This window comes from Athene cunicularia, assembly GCF_003259725.1.
Source record: "Athene cunicularia isolate RWA chromosome 10 unlocalized genomic scaffold, athCun1 chr10_part1, whole genome shotgun sequence".
Lineage (NCBI taxonomy): Eukaryota > Metazoa > Chordata > Aves > Strigiformes > Strigidae > Athene > Athene cunicularia.
This window is the reverse complement of record NW_020799112.1, coordinates 22,163,240-22,178,448: the sequence shown is the minus strand read 5'-3', so window position 1 is coordinate 22,178,448 and position 15,209 is coordinate 22,163,240. Positions and strand designations below refer to the sequence as shown.

Below are 15,209 nucleotides of genomic sequence, written 5' to 3'. Positions count from 1 at the left end.
GGCCTTCCTAGAGCCGCCGCCGCTGACAGGGCCGCACCGGCCCCGTGGTGTTGCGGTTTGGCCGCTTCCGAACGTGGGGGAGAGTCGTACGGAGATTGTTCCGATTAGGCACAAGAGGACAAAAACCGGAGAGACCTGCAGCTGGAGCGGGAGGAGAGGCTGGCGGCTGAGCTGGCGAGGCTGAACCGCGAGAAACTTAAAGACGCAAAGTTGAGGCAGCAAGTAAGAGAGAACAGGTAACGCCTCAGGAACCTCACTGCTTCCTTCGGCTGTTCCTGAATCCCTCCCAGCGCTGGGAAGTCCGTTCAGAGCAGTTCCCAGCCGCTGTGCACCTCCGGCTCGGTTTTATTTTCCCTGGATCGCGCTGTGGGCAGGACCTTGGATGCGGTCACATTGCCCCATGGCTGCTTCAGGCAACTGAGAGGAAGTTTTAGTGTGCCAAAACCAGATACGTAATTTACTCCTTAGAATCGGCTTTAACTTTTTGAATTTGTGCAGCGGAGGAGATCGGAAAAAATCATAAAGGCAGATTTGGAGAAACGCCCGGGAGCGGGGTGCGGTCAGAGGGGGTGTCCGGGTGTCAGCGAGCAGCGTCAGAAAGTGTCGGGGGAGAAGGGAAGGGGGGTGACGCTGAGCGGCCTGAGGTGACCAGCGGAGACGAGACAGACCTTGGGAAAGTTGTGGCAGAAGTGGAAATTTGACCTGGAAGGAAAAGTTATTTTAAGATCAAGATAATATAAAAAGTTAATTTTGAGGAAATTTTGTCGATAAGAGAAAACCTCTGATTCACAAAGTGAATATATTCTTGTGTATGTTTGTGCGTTTACACATACTCCAAGCATGCGTGCGTATGTATGTGCAGTACTGGTGAAGTTAGATGTAAGCGTGCAGAGCTGCTGACAGCATATGTACAAACACACATGACTTGTCTTAAAACAGGTATTTTTTCTGCTCTTTTACTAGAGCAGTATTTTTCACCTAAAATTGGGGTTTTCTCTGAAAAATGTATTTTTTCAGTTGTGTTTAAATAGTGATGGAAATTTCAATTTCTTTTCTCATAGGCACTTACTAATAGGACAATTTTATTTTTTTCCCCCCCTCACAGTCTTGAACTTCGAGAATTAGAAAAAAAGCTGAAATCTGCTTACGTGAATAAGGAGAGAGCTGCACAGATCGCTGAAAAAGCAGCTCTACAGTATGAGGAAATGGTAATTAGCTTCACGGTGCTGTAACCCTTTGTATGGATTCGTATGGGTATAGTTTTTATTTTACTGGTTTTATAGTATTTATCCAAGTTAAATCCATGATACGTTTTGTACAGCGAGGGCTCGTTGTGGTGAATCCTTACCTCAGAAGCAGATTGTTAAAAATGTTGTCACTATTATTAAAGATATATTTGAATAGTTTCAGAGAGAATTGTGAACTTTTATGTATAGAACAATATTGGTGATGGAGATGATTCTGATTGCGTTAACGTTTTATACAAACTTTAGTTTGCACAAGTTGCTGTAGAAGCATACTGAGGGTTCTCTTCAAGGGTTCTGCTTATCGAGTGAAGCCATTGAGGGGCTGTATTTATAGACTGGGGTAGGAAACATTCCTTTTCTGTAACACAGCATAGTAGAATTCCTTTTTAGACTCTGTATTTTTTCATTACAACTTGTATTAGTGGGAGTAAAAAGGGATCTTGCGTTGCTTTTCCCCTGTAGAAATGTGAGCGTGAAAGAGCCCAAAAGATGAAAGAGGAGTATGAGAGGGTAATAAAAGAAGAAAGTTCTGCAGAACTGAGGCGAAACGAGGAGAAAATAATGTATCAGCAAGAACTGGAGAAACAACTTGAGGAACAAGAGAAGAAGAAGCAGGATGCTTATAAAGAGTTTCTAAGAGAGAAACTCATGATTGATGAGATTGTAAGAAAGATCTATGAGGAAGACCAAATGTTAGTTACTTTGAATTTTTATTATTTATTAATTTAAAACAACTCATGTAGTTGTATGGAAAACTAATTTGTATACATTTATTTCATAGACTAAGGTCCATTTTAGTTTTCCTGGATCACACTTTACCAAGGAGACCGACTTGCACGGGTTTTGCTGTTCAAACATCAGAGTGTTCATGTCGTTCCAGTCGGTCTCATGTCCTTGTTTCCCAGATATGGTCTGGCTCGTCTCAAGGAGATGATGCTTCCACGGCGCCCACGGGGTTGGAAATGGCTGCATAGCACCAAATCCTGCCCCGCCTCCAGTCCCGACCTCTTCGTGAGGTGCTGCAGGCCTGTCCGGACAGGGACAGGAACGGAGATTTCTGAGGGCCGGGTGGTAGCGGAGTGGTAGGGAAGAGTTGAGTATAAATAAATAGTTTAGGAGATTCTGGTGCTATGAGGCTTTTGGGCTTCCTCTTTCCGTTTTGATGGAGCGTGTATAAACCAGAGTAGTAGTGAGGACCTATGGATACAGTCTGCCCCCCTGAAGAAAAGTGTTAGACATGACATTCCCCTTTTGGAACAATTCCTTAGTAAGTATTTTCAGTGTAGGTATCTAGTTTCCAGCTGAATGGGTAAGGAGTCATTTAAATCTTAGTCTCTGGAATATACTGTCAGTGATGAGTACACGGTCTGTTTAGTGTTATTCTGCAGTATGTTAAATAACTATGGGTTTTTTCTATCTTCTACAGGGAAAAACAACTGAAGTTAGATAAAATGAGAGCAACTCAGATGTATATTGAAGAATTTAAAAAAGAACAAGCTATCTGGAGGAGAAGGAAACTGGAAGAGATGGAAGAAGAAAATAGGAAAATTACGGAGTTTGCCAACATTCAGCGACAAAGAGAAGAAGATCGGATGGCTAAAGTTCGAGAGACTGAGGAGAAAAAACAAAGACTTCAAAGCATGGTATCAAAAAACTGAACCTGTAGAAAAAAATATTGTACATTTTTTGTCTTTCGTTTAGAAATCTTTCCTTCTTGTAATAGATGGCCCAGAATCTGCAACGAGAACAACAGAAGCGTGAGGAACTGGAACGACTCCGCCAAGAGCTGTATCTGGAGGAACAAGCGGAGACAGAACGGCAGAAGGAGCTGGTAAGGGCTGGCAGGAGGTGCCGCAGTACCTGCCTGTTGCAGGGTGGAACAGTTCACGTCCCTGGACTCCTGCTCACACGTTTATGGATATCTTGGTACTTGTCAGATACCAGGTTTGTTACATGTCCTATGGACGTTGCGTGTACCTGGCCATAAACTGTTAAGGGCATGTGCAAGTGGAGAGAGTGTTCTAACCTTGCCGTAATTCCTGCAGGAACGTTCAGGTTGGTGGAGCTGGTCTAGAAGAAACTTTTTAAAAATAAAAATAGTAGCATATATGCAGGAAAACCTAATTCATGGAGCAGTTTTAGCTGTGGGTAGATTAATCTAGTTTAAACAGACCAGGTGTGAAAATTTAAAGAGAAAATGAAACCATTTTGAATTGCTGATCTAGAAAACAGGTAATAAAGTGACTGCAGGAGTCAGTATTTTATAGAGTCTTCCTCTGATGCCTTTGTGATGGAGCAGCACTCCTCCTGTCTCTGCACCTTGTCACTGGAGTTGTGATGCTTAAAGGACATCTAGTGAGAGTGGAGAGTGTGCCCCACGCAGTTCCTCCTGCTCTGAGGATGCTCTTCGGAGGCCACGTAACTCCCCTTTCCACAGCTTTTCCTCTAACAAGCTGGCAGGATTGTTCACGGACTGCCCTGGGTTGGGTTTTTCCCCCCCTTTGGATTTGCCAGGTCTGCAGTGTTATCTGTGGCTTTGGGATGTTTCTGAGGGGCTCCTTGAGCCCATTTTGGGCTCCCAAAGCAAAAAGCTTAATTCCGACATGGGTTTAGGTGTATTAAATGAACTTGTTTCAATTCTGTTCTGGCACAAAGCGTCCGTTTTCAACACTAATTCTTAAATGGTTCGGTTTTGGAGGGAAAATTTTGTCCTTTGAGTTTCCTTTGCTGTTCCTCATGCATTTATGTTTTAATTTCAACCAGGAAGACAAGTGAAGGTTTTGAATACCCTTATGATCTCCCTTATACATTTATTTATCTTGTGAAGGAGAATGCTGGTGACTTTCAAGCTCAGGTTTAAGCTAAGTAGGTTAATCAACTGCTTGCTTTTTGCATATCAGTTTGCTTTTTCCTATGGGCCCACCCACACACAGTCTTACCTTGCTCGGGGTGACAACCAAAATGTAACTCAGGCTGAGATACCCAACGCTGTTATTTTTAGAGAGTGGTTCAGGCCGCTGTCTCGGTTCACTTCGTGCTACTGGAAAAAAATAATCTTTTGTTTTGGACTTAGTTTTGAGACTCGGGAGACGTTTGTCACAGTGGTTAACACTGGAGAGCACTGTCAAATATGGAGTGTGCTGCAGTTATTTACGTTAGAAGGTAGCAAGCTATAATACATTTATTCTAAGATAAATCAAGTAGATGGCTGCTGCTGATCAAAACTTTCCAAAGTATGTTCAATAGAATTGAATTTCCTTTAAATTTCAATTAAATTTCCTTTTTAAATTTCAATTAAATTTCCTTTATAGGCAGAAATTGAAAAGAGAATAAGGCAACGCCTAGACTTAAGGCGAACATACGAAGAGCAATTTGCTTTCAAGCAGACAGTGCAGCAAGCTGTGCGAGGAGAGGAAGAAGCCTTCAGGCAGCAGCTGTTGGCCAAGTTCGCAGAGGATGATCGCGTCGAACAGATGAATGCTCAGAAACGAAGAATGAAACAGCTCGAACACAGAAGGGCTGTGGAAAAATTTCTTGAAGACCGTCGCAAGCAGTTTATTGCAGATAAAGTAAGAGTTTTCGTGCTCACCTTTGGTTTGAGGCAGAGTGTTCCAATATGAGAACACTTCTGCTGTCCTACGTGACAAGGCTGCTAGGGAGAGGTGAGGGGGAATTGCAGAGAAATGTGCAGGGCAGAAGCAGGCCTTGGTCTTGGTGTGCTGACAAGAAAAAAGTCTTTTAGAGCCGAGTTTGTAGCTCAAGAGGTTAGTCAGCACCCCTCGGCCCCGGTATGCCTGACATGCTCTGCAAGTACCTCCTCAGGGACTGAGGTATTCACAGTTGGACTTGATGATCTTTTCCAACCTGAAGTGGTCTGTGGCCCAGGAGCCGTGGGAGCAGCAGCACTGGTCATGATGTGGGAGAAGGGGAAGGCCCAGCCTGGAAACAAGTCATGGGCTCCTATCCTGCAGGGTTTGGACCTGTTTCTGGGGAATGCCTCACGTGTGTCGTGAAATGGAAGTCACCAGCATGAGAACACAGGCCTGTTTCTCCCTTTCCTGGATCAGAACAGTAGGAACAGACTAACTTGTCTGACAGCCAAGGAGGAACCACAATTTATCACTTAACTACCTTAGAAAGGGCTTCTACTATGAGACCAAACACGTAGCGGACAAGCCCCATGTCTTGGTCTTGCCATTCGGTCTTTTCCTTTGAGATTATTTTTTTCTAGTTACCAAACATGTATTGTTTAAACGCTGCTTTGTGGCTTTTTACATACACTTTCCCATTTTCAAATGAATTTCCTGTGATGAGGAGTTGATTGGTGGAAGTTTAAAATTTACTCCACTAAAAAAATTTTCTCTTTATACTATGATGGAAACAAATGTTCACAGAGCTGAACCTGAACAGCTATGAAAACTTGCTTATTGTAGGAGCATGAACTCGAAGAAAGAAAGTTAGATGAGAGAAGACAAGAAAACATCCGTGCAATTGTTGAAGAAGAGAGACAGAAACTCTTGAAGGAGCATGCGTCAAAATTATTGGGTTATCTTCCTCGCGTAAGTGAATTGTATTGTAAATGCTTTCAGTGTTCGTCTTGGAAATCAGTTTTCTCTGGGATAGTTTGAGGTGAAGTTGCAGAACTGTGTAAATTCCTGGAGTCAGTGAGTGTCCTTGTATCAGCTCGCTGATGCCCACATTTCCCTTTTTTTTTCTCTTTGAGTTGGGAAGCAATTTACAGAAATACTCTTCCTGCACGAGGGGCTTTGGGCTCTGCCGCAACAGCGGTGCCTTGTGCGGAACCTGCCGAAAGCTTCCCCAGTGTTTTGCACACCCCGTTTTTAGAACGTGGAAATAAGTTCTAAAGCAGGGCTTTTCTAACCAGAAAGGGGTCCACTGGATCTAAACCCGGTTTCCACGGAACTTCTCAGTTGGGGTTCTGGGAGCAGTGTCTTAGTGTCGGCCTTCGGTCCTCTGTTACCGTGGAAACGAGGCCTCTGGCAGCGCCAGGAACTGCGGCACTCCCGGGAGCCTTCCAAAGCTCACTGCTCATCCTTGGGCTTTTAAAAGTTAAAAAGATGGAAGCAATTATTGTAATAGGAATAGGCTACAACTTATTTTGTATTATACTTCATAATCAGAAAGATCAGCTGATGGTACACGAATGAAGAGAGAACTGCTTAGGGATGTAAAAATGCATTTACAGCAGGGAAGGAATTATTCAACTACTTATTTTCTGCAGTACTGGAAAACATTGTGAATACAGCGGAGTGTAATTTTTATTCAAATATTAATATGCTAATTTGGTGCATGCATTTGTAAAATGTTGAGTTCTTTTCGAATTTAGGTTTAATTAAGCGATAACTCAAATTAGCAATGTTTTGATATAGTTTTCTGGTTTGAATTTCCTGTTGTAGGAAGTCTTGGTTATTTCCGAGTACCCGAGGCTGGTACCTGTTCATACTGATACTTGGTTCTTTTCTCTGCTTCAACCCTGTGTCTGAATCCTGTGGTCAGACGTCACGCTGCTTCACTCAAAATGGTTAAATACAAAAGTGCCACCTAATTGTAAAATCTCCAACACAAACGCAATTTGGTTTGTTTTTTTTTCCCCTAAATGTTGCAAGAAATGCTCTGTGAATCGTTCCCATTTTTAGCCATAAAATCAATTTAGAATTAGAAATTTAGATTTCTGGTTTCCCCTGCTTCTCTTCCCCAAAGCATAGTTTCTGATTAAGTTGTTCCGTATCAGTTAATTTTCAAAATGATTTCTTTGTGTTCATCGACACAACTAAAGGTGGCGATAGATCCCCACCCCAGGCAGTGCCTCTTTTCCATGCGATTGCGGGATTTCCCTGACCCTGCACCCGAGCCGTGCTGGCTACAGCCCCTTCCTGGAGAGAGCAGACGAGGGCTGCGTCCCGCCCGGGCTCGCGGTGCGGTTTGGGTGAAGCACAGAGGCGGTTCCAGGCTGGCACCCAGCACCCCGACGGCGTGTGACAGTTCCCAGGGCAGCCCCAGCACAGATCCAAGCTGTTACTCGCTTCAGAGAAAACCGCAGCCAGCCCTCACAACCTCTCTGCCTTGTTTTGCCCTCTGACACGTGTGTCTTTCCCCCTATTGCAGGGAATACTCAAAGACGAAGATGATGTTAATATGCTTGGACAGGAATTTAGACTGGCTTATCAGAAGAGAAGAGGTAATGAATTTTCAGAGAGCTGAAATTTCCCCCATTTCATCTCCTGGTTTGCCACTAGGTGTCACCTGATTTCTGATGAAAATTCCCTGTTAACAGCGAGGAACTCCCCTTTAATGCCATAAAGTCTCCATTTTAAGACTGCAGCTCCAAGCTGATGAGCAGTTGGGTTTGTTTGTTATGTTTTAATTGCAGTTTTCATCAGTAAACTGTACGGACCTCTGTTATTCTCAGTGATGCAGCAACATTAAAAATGTCTTCTCCAGCAGCTCTCCTGGTGTGAATTCACACGTGTATTTCAGTATAAAATTCTCTTAAAGGTCTATTTCTGCTGTAATTTCAAGATTTACCTGTACTGGCATCACACTATTAAAATATTAATCCAAGTGTAGTCTGTCTCAAAGGGGTAGGTCTGAGTTACTTGTTTCACTGTTAGTTCAGGTTACGTTGCTGGTAGGATCTAGGCAGAGATGCTTCTCCATTTTGGGATCACAATCACCATTTATACTTTTCTTTCAGTGCATAAACTTAGGATTTATGTGCCATGCTCCTATTCATTTAATCTGGGGGAAGAGTCCATTGAAATAGCTGAGGTTTGACAGAGGTTCATGCAAGCAGCTCAGGCTTTTATTGCTCCTGTCCATTAATGTACAAATGATATGTTCAGCTTGTCTACACTCAAACTTCCCTCCACTTCTTGACTATAATGATGACGTGACGAAATCTTTAGAGAGGTAATGCTTGTGGAGCACCTCTATGAGTATGGAGCCATCACTCCTGACTGTATCCCAAAGCAGCAGCTGATGGCCAGGGAAAGATTTAATACTTTGACCTTGACTAAAGTAGCATTTTTAGACAGTACAGGTGTATCAGATTATGGAGTCTGGACAGGGAGGGGCAGGTCCCAGCTGTGTTCTCGCCAGCCGTTAGTCTCTAGGGGACACTAAACCCTGGCTTCTTGGGGCTGAACATTGCTTTAGGTGTAGTGTTCAACGCTGAAACAGAGCAGACTGGTAACTTGTTGGAGTATTCCTTGCACAGTCGCTGCTTCTCTGCTCATTACTGAAACTTCAGTAGAAATTTGTATTTCATACAATATTACAACACAAGCTCTCAGGCTTATAAAAGTTAAACAATTTAAACATAAGCAAAATCAACAAAATCACTTCACTTGGCCTATCGAGTTATTAACTATTAAAAAGCGTTCATACACGGTGCCACAGTCATGGTCCGTCTGACTTGTATTTCAAACAGAAGCTGCTTTTTAATGGAATCAGTAATTTCCCCACTCAAGAGCTTTCATGAATTCCTCTTCAGTAAAAGAAAGCATCCTCGCAGCTTCAATGTGCATCTTTAAAAGAAAAAAAAAATAGGAGCAGAAGGTAAAAAGGGTGTGAATGACCAATACAAAATCCTGCCTGAAGGATTCAAATTTATCTTTTTTTTTTGTACTGTGGATTTGATGGATGTTCACCTGCTCAAGCTGCTATTCATATTTTTCTGCAAAAGTTTACACAGTGCAGGGATAACATGATAAATGTCATGCTAAACATGGCAAGTTTGGCTCTAGTAAAACAGGACAAATAGCTTTTCTTAGTTCCTTACATTGCTTTCAAAATATCTCCCTTGTAATGAGGCACGGAAATTACTGAAACCCTGACAGCTCTCGTCACCTCTCAAGAGCATGTGTCACGTAGACATTCTTTCAAGCTGATCAATATACAGCTTAACCTTAAGCTGTTACAAATCAAATATATCACTAAGGTTCCGTGTGCTAGCACTTCTGATATGCCCCATTGAATATTACATGCGGATTTGAACAAAACTATATAACACCATAAAAAATTAACAATCAGCATAAACCAGAGTGGCTGTACTCGCCGTAAGGAGGAGTTCCTGGAGCTGAGCAGCAGCAGCTGTGGTGCCAGGTTCCACACCCCACATCTGCGGTCCCTTACGGCACACGCGTGCACGCAGCCACGCCCCGTGTGTACATACGTGTGTGTTGAAATGTGTATTTGCACTACACAGGATATAGCGCGTTATTTTAAATGGAACAGAACTTTTTCACTTAAACCAAGGCTGTTTTCTGTTGAAATAATAAATCACTGTTTGATGAGAGAAACAGTACTGAGCGGGCTGTGTACTGGCAGAGAGCTGCCCCTCACGCGGGGGCAGCAGGTGGGGGGCCCCGAAAGCTCCCGGGTTCCAGCTGATGTCACAGCTGTGCCAGTGTCCTCATCACCACCCCACAGCATCCTCTCTTCACCTATTGTCACTCAAAGTGGGAAGGAAAGGGTCCCAGCTGAACAGGTTTTACTGCAAATTTTAATCAAATAGTTACGTTTTGAAGAACAAGAAAAAATTCATGTCTACAAGGAGTTGAGGGGTTTTTTATGTATAGATATATTGTCAGTTCAAAATGACAACAAAGTGTATTGTGGTTCTCACAGCAGTGTAACACCCACCAGCTCTGTAAAGCTCAGACTAACTTCCCTTAATCCCTTCTAAAACGAAGATTTTCTATTACTTCTTCCCTCGAGACAAGCAGAGAATGGTCTGAAGAGACCAGCTGGAACACCACCAACTACTTGCTGCCAGCTGCAACTCATCCTACTACTGATACTTAATATTGGGGGGGATTTTTTTATCCCCTGTCATTGTTCATGTGGTAGCATATCCTGACCTTCGGGATAGCCCTGCTGCCCTGCGCGTCTGGCTCTGCGGCACAAATACCACTCAAACAGCCCGAATCAGGTTTTCCTCGTGCATTCCACAAAAGGCTCAGGTGAAGCAGACCTGAAGTTCTTCATTCAGGTGATTGCATATATTGAGTGCACATGAGCTTTAGCTGCCCTTCCCCTGCGCCTTCTGCCAGAAGCTTATAAAAGACAGAAGTAGGGCCCATTCTCTTTTAGGCTCTTCCAATCATAGTCTGTTCTGACAGAAAAACTGACAGCATCTTTCTTCTATTACACCATTTTTTGTAAGAAAAGGTAAGTGGCTTCCTCTATTATCTGCAGTTCTGATACACTAGTCATAATTTTTAAAAAATATGTTTAATGAAGATTTGTGTTTTTTATCTGAGACTACAGTTTTGGTTCATACTCAGACAGAAATACTGCTCTTTGACACACGTTTTGGTGAATCCACGTTCTGGAGAACAATGAGCTGCCTCATGTAGAGGATATTTTGAGTGAATGCTGTATTTGTTCATTCTGAAAATAACCTTGAAGAGGTGGAAGGGCCAGGCAGAGGCGAAGCTAGCACTGTTTCTGTTAGAGGAATCCCCAGCATCTCCTCTGTATCCTGTTACTGCAGGAAATTCTCTTCCCCTGCAAATGCAGGAGCAGCCCCCATTCCTCTTATTCCAAGTACCTGTCCTCCTCTGGCCTGTGTTGGAGAGCTGTTCCAAATTCAAGGGTGCATTTCCATATTGCAATTCCCAGTTCTTAGGAGAAGTATGTGTATTTTGTTCCATGAAGCTGCCACTTAATATAGAAGTATTCTTCCTCTGTGAGGGCTCAACAGCTTCAAGAGTGTTTACAAAACGTTTGGTAATTACTGCAGTGCTCAAAGGGTAAATAAAATGTCCTGGCTTCTTATCACCAGGGCTGGCCCTTCTAAGGTGCTTCTGCTCAATAATACATTGCTTGCTTTAGCTCTCTGGAGCTTTGGGTTGGGAGTGCAAAACAAAGCACGTTCCCTCCACCCTGAAAGGAGTCCCCTTAGATTGAGCAGAGGAAGCAAGGGGAGGTGAACCCCTCTGTGATGGTAAGGTCCTGTCTGACCGTTGTGAAGCCCGTAGCCCTGCCTGTGTCTCGGGCAGCCTCAGAAGGAAAACTGCCCCAAGTATTCCCTAAGTGAAAGGTGCGATACAACTAGTGAGACCTAAATGCATCAGTAAGTGGAAAACTGATTTGGGCAACACCCCTTAGTATACACTCCTCTCACTTTCATTTCCTTTCATGTAAACTCGGGTTCTTTCAGTTTGCACCATCAAAGCTCATTCGACAGGTCTATGCTGAAAATATATTTTGAGAAATATAAGGTATTTACCCACTCTGCAGCGTCTGCAGTTTCTCTTTCCAAGTAAGACACCCCTCCTTTTTGGGACATGAGTATAGCTTTATCAAATACCATAGTTAGACTCTAGCTGAAAGTGTATTTATCTGAAGCACTTTTCACTAGACCACCTTTCTATGGAAGCTGTGTTGCTAAGTGTTCAGCATGAATTGTCAGCAAGTATTCCACTACCTCTCCTCTCCTCAAGTGCAGCTGCTGGAGAAATTGAGAGGCAGTCGCCCCTGCCCTCCCTTTTATGCTCTGAGGGAGACACAAAATGATTGTAGAACCAAAGGACGAGCTGTGTGCCAGTGGGGATGGGAACACCCATGCAGATGTTACTCCATTGTGTGTGATTCCAAGTATGCATGATATTCCAGCGATTACTGAAGGATGGAGATGGCCTCCCCTACTTCAGTCTAGTAAATTCACACCTAGGCTAAGTACCCTCTCTTCTTCTTTTATTTTCTTTTTTTTTGTCTGATCCACAAGGAGATCTGCACCTGGACAGAACTGTACCTGTACAGAACACCTCAGAATATAACTAAGCAACTTCTTGAACAAACAGATACTGTTGGTCCTAAAGCTTGTCAGTAGTAATCTCACCACGACAGGGTATGTTCCAAGTCATCAGTCAACTCAAAAGCAGAGCAGCCTTTGCTATAAAGCAAAACCTGAGCAATATGCACTAATAAAAGTGAGGCTGCGGCTGCTCCCTTGCATTAAAACTTCCCAGTCTTGGGGCTCTAGTTGACATGATTATCTAACTTGGCACATTTAGCTAGAGGTTGTTAACTGAAAAATATCAGTACTCTGGTCCTTACCTTCTGTCTCTTTAAAATATCAATTAACTTCAACTGCTTTTTAAAGCCTGTCATTAGTTCTCCTTTTTGTTTCTGCAGTTTCTTGTTTTCTGTTTTTAATTCTTCAATTGTTTTGAGTTCTTGTTTAGCTACATCCTGCCATGGGAAGGAAAGGAGAAATGTATTAGTTATGAAAGTGGTGCTTTAACTGATGAAACCTTCATTACATAACAACAAACGACAGCCACACATGACATTTCTGAAAAGAAATAGGATTAATCAAAATATTCCCACATCAAAACTTCAAATCAAATCAAACATCAAATTTCAAAGATAACATACGCATGGTCTGTCTGTGTATATATGAGGTGTGTATATGTACTTCTCCCTTTTTCTAAGCACATGTAACTTCCACACAAATGGAGAAAATCAGAAAGGCTATCACACTGCATGGGTTGCAGTCATGTTGTCCAAGCTAACTTCTCAAGCCGTCTGGTGACTCGCTCTAAGGTAATTCTGGGGCTATCCATAAAGAGGCACGATGCTTCCAAAGCTGGATCAAGGCTGTTGTCTCCCTCTAGCATCACTGAGTCATTCCAGATTGGAACCAGTTTTCCTAAGCCACAGTACCTTGTTGCTTTGCTTCAGTCTGTTCAGCTCCACTTTACACCTTTCTGCTTCTTCCAGGGCCCTGTTTAAGCGAACCTTTACTGCACTCTGACTGGTTGCAGCCTGGTTTTGTACACGCTTTAGATTCTCCAATTCCTATTTAAGAAGCAAAGGATAAAAACAAACATTATGAATAATAATATTTTAATGATTCCCATATAGACAACATGGTTACAGCAAGGCTGACCCTTGAAAACTGAAGTCAGCAGACTTCTTTTGGCCTGCAGCTAGAAGCTGTCTCAAAGATTGTTAATTCCACTGTTAAAACATCCCCTTCTCCTTTGAAATCTTGAAAAGGGATCTTTCTCATATTTGTTTTCTCAGTATAATTGTGGAGCTGATCACATAAGACCACAGGATTGACTTAAAAACCTTGTGTGCTCAGTGAGAAAAAGAGAAAAAAAAAGTGGGCATGTCCACTCTGTGGCAGATTTTGGAGCGGTGTCTGGTATTCCCAGCTGCCTCTTCCCACCTCTTCCTTTCACCTCTTTTCCCCAGAGATTACTACATGCAATTACCACCAAAAAGTTAAAACGGCCTACTGAAGGTGGCTCAGGGTAGGAACTATTTCATCTAGCAGAAAATAGTTCCTCAAGTGATTATGGCAACAATCTGTTTCCTCTTGTCTCTGATGATGGTGTATCAGTGCTGTGAGGAAATCAGAAAAGGAGACCAAACTGAGGAACAGAATAGTGAGATTAAAGATCATGGAATATATATAAGGGACAAAGTAGAAGAAATAAACAATTCTGGCAGAAAGAGCACATCTTGTCATTTATGAAAAAGAAATAAGACTTTTTTTTTTTAAAGACTATCAAATTTTTAGTAATGGGCACAGAAAGATTCTGTTACCCAAATGTGGGGAGAGAGGGGGAATTGTTATTAACCTTTTACCCTGAGACTGCCTTATTTCTGAGTAATTGTTTTGTTTTCTCAATTCCAAACCAGCTCTTGTGGCAGTTACTTATGATTTCCACATCACTTATCCAAGAAATACATACTGGCAAGTGCATGCAGCAAAGCCGTTATGGTAAAGTTATGACTGGAACAGGTTATTTCTAGAAAGCTTGAAATCTTCTCCAAAATGGATGAAAGAAACAGGAGAGTAAGATGCATCTCACTAATCCTCAAAAATTCTGTTGGTGAATGTGCCTCCTCCAAGAGTTAACAAAACCAGATGTTGCTTCAACATTTTTACTCTGTCACTAACCTGACAGATTAAAAAAAGCTGGGTAAAAGCCTGGCTAGTAGGGCAGCAGAGCCCCTCCCTGCAACACCGCACGTCCACTGTCAGGGAATGCAAATTCATTTGCTGGAAAACGACCCCCATGTTTCCAAAGACAACAAGCTGCACAGCATGCAAAACTCTTTGTCTTGTATCAAGATGATGGAGCTGTGAATAGTCAGCTAAATCTCTTGTGCCAGGTATTTCTTCTGCATTAGGATGAAAAGCTTTGGAATATCGCCTTTCAAGCATTTAATGACCAAACCCATAATCTGCATACAACGAAAATTACATATCAGCTAATCACATCATCTAAAGACAGAATTCTAATAATTGCTTTAGGGCTTGTTGACATTTACATACATAATACCTTATCAAGGACTTTTTTGCAAGTCATCCACTGAAGGTATATTGTTAAATATATTCAACTCCAAGTGTTTAATCTTAAAAATGCCTGAAATAAGTATTTTATTTTGTAAGTAGGCAATGTTTCTGCCAATTCTTCAATACTTTCAAATAAAAGCTGGATTAATATTGTCACACAATGTTTCTCTGAGAGCAGGGGAAAAAACTACTGTATTCTAAAACTGCATCCCGTTTCAGTCTTGGGGTTTTCTCCACTGTTCTGGCATGGCTGAGGCACTTGAATATCAGTAAGGGCTGTGATACCAGAGAGCTCGTCCGTGAGAAACCCTCCCACCCAGGAGGCTTTCTTTCCTCCCAGTAGCAAGCATACACAGTACTTCTATCTTTAGAAAGCTCGGCGGCACTTGTCCACCCCCAAAAACATTGAGAGATAACGTTTGCCTAACATCAAGCCCTTCTTCAAGGCAAATTATAAAATCCCTGTACGAAGCCTTAAAAGGAATGAGCACAATTTTGGTGTTTCGCTGACCTTTCTCTAACGTTACAGGTAAATTGAATTAACAAATGAGAGAACACAGAGGAAGGAATGTTCCTGTAGACAGGTGGTGAAAAAAGACAGGAGAGGTAGTATCAGTTAT

General features: G+C 42.5%; 2 protein-coding genes across 2 annotated transcripts in view; one reads left to right on the top strand and one right to left on the bottom strand.

Moving 5' to 3' along the window:
- The window catches only part of MNS1 (meiosis specific nuclear structural 1), an 8,846-nt gene extending 199 nt beyond the window's left edge, over positions 1-8,647 (top strand). Inside the window, exons 2-9 of the mRNA XM_026856093.1 lie at positions 109-236; positions 1,106-1,208; positions 1,710-1,939; positions 2,674-2,890; positions 2,971-3,078; positions 4,559-4,816; positions 5,681-5,806; positions 7,374-8,647. Coding sequence (XP_026711894.1) covers positions 109-236; positions 1,106-1,208; positions 1,710-1,939; positions 2,674-2,890; positions 2,971-3,078; positions 4,559-4,816; positions 5,681-5,806; positions 7,374-7,469 — 1,266 coding nt within the window. The 3' untranslated portion in view covers positions 7,470-8,647. The remainder of the gene's footprint in view (positions 1-108; positions 237-1,105; positions 1,209-1,709; positions 1,940-2,673; positions 2,891-2,970; positions 3,079-4,558; positions 4,817-5,680; positions 5,807-7,373) is intronic.
- Positions 8,362-15,209, bottom strand: part of TEX9 (testis expressed 9) — a 50,688-nt gene continuing 43,840 nt past the window's right edge. The window contains 3 exon segments of the mRNA XM_026856418.1: positions 8,362-8,794; positions 12,333-12,467; positions 12,942-13,076. Coding sequence (XP_026712219.1) covers positions 8,717-8,794; positions 12,333-12,467; positions 12,942-13,076 — 348 coding nt within the window. The 3' untranslated portion in view covers positions 8,362-8,716.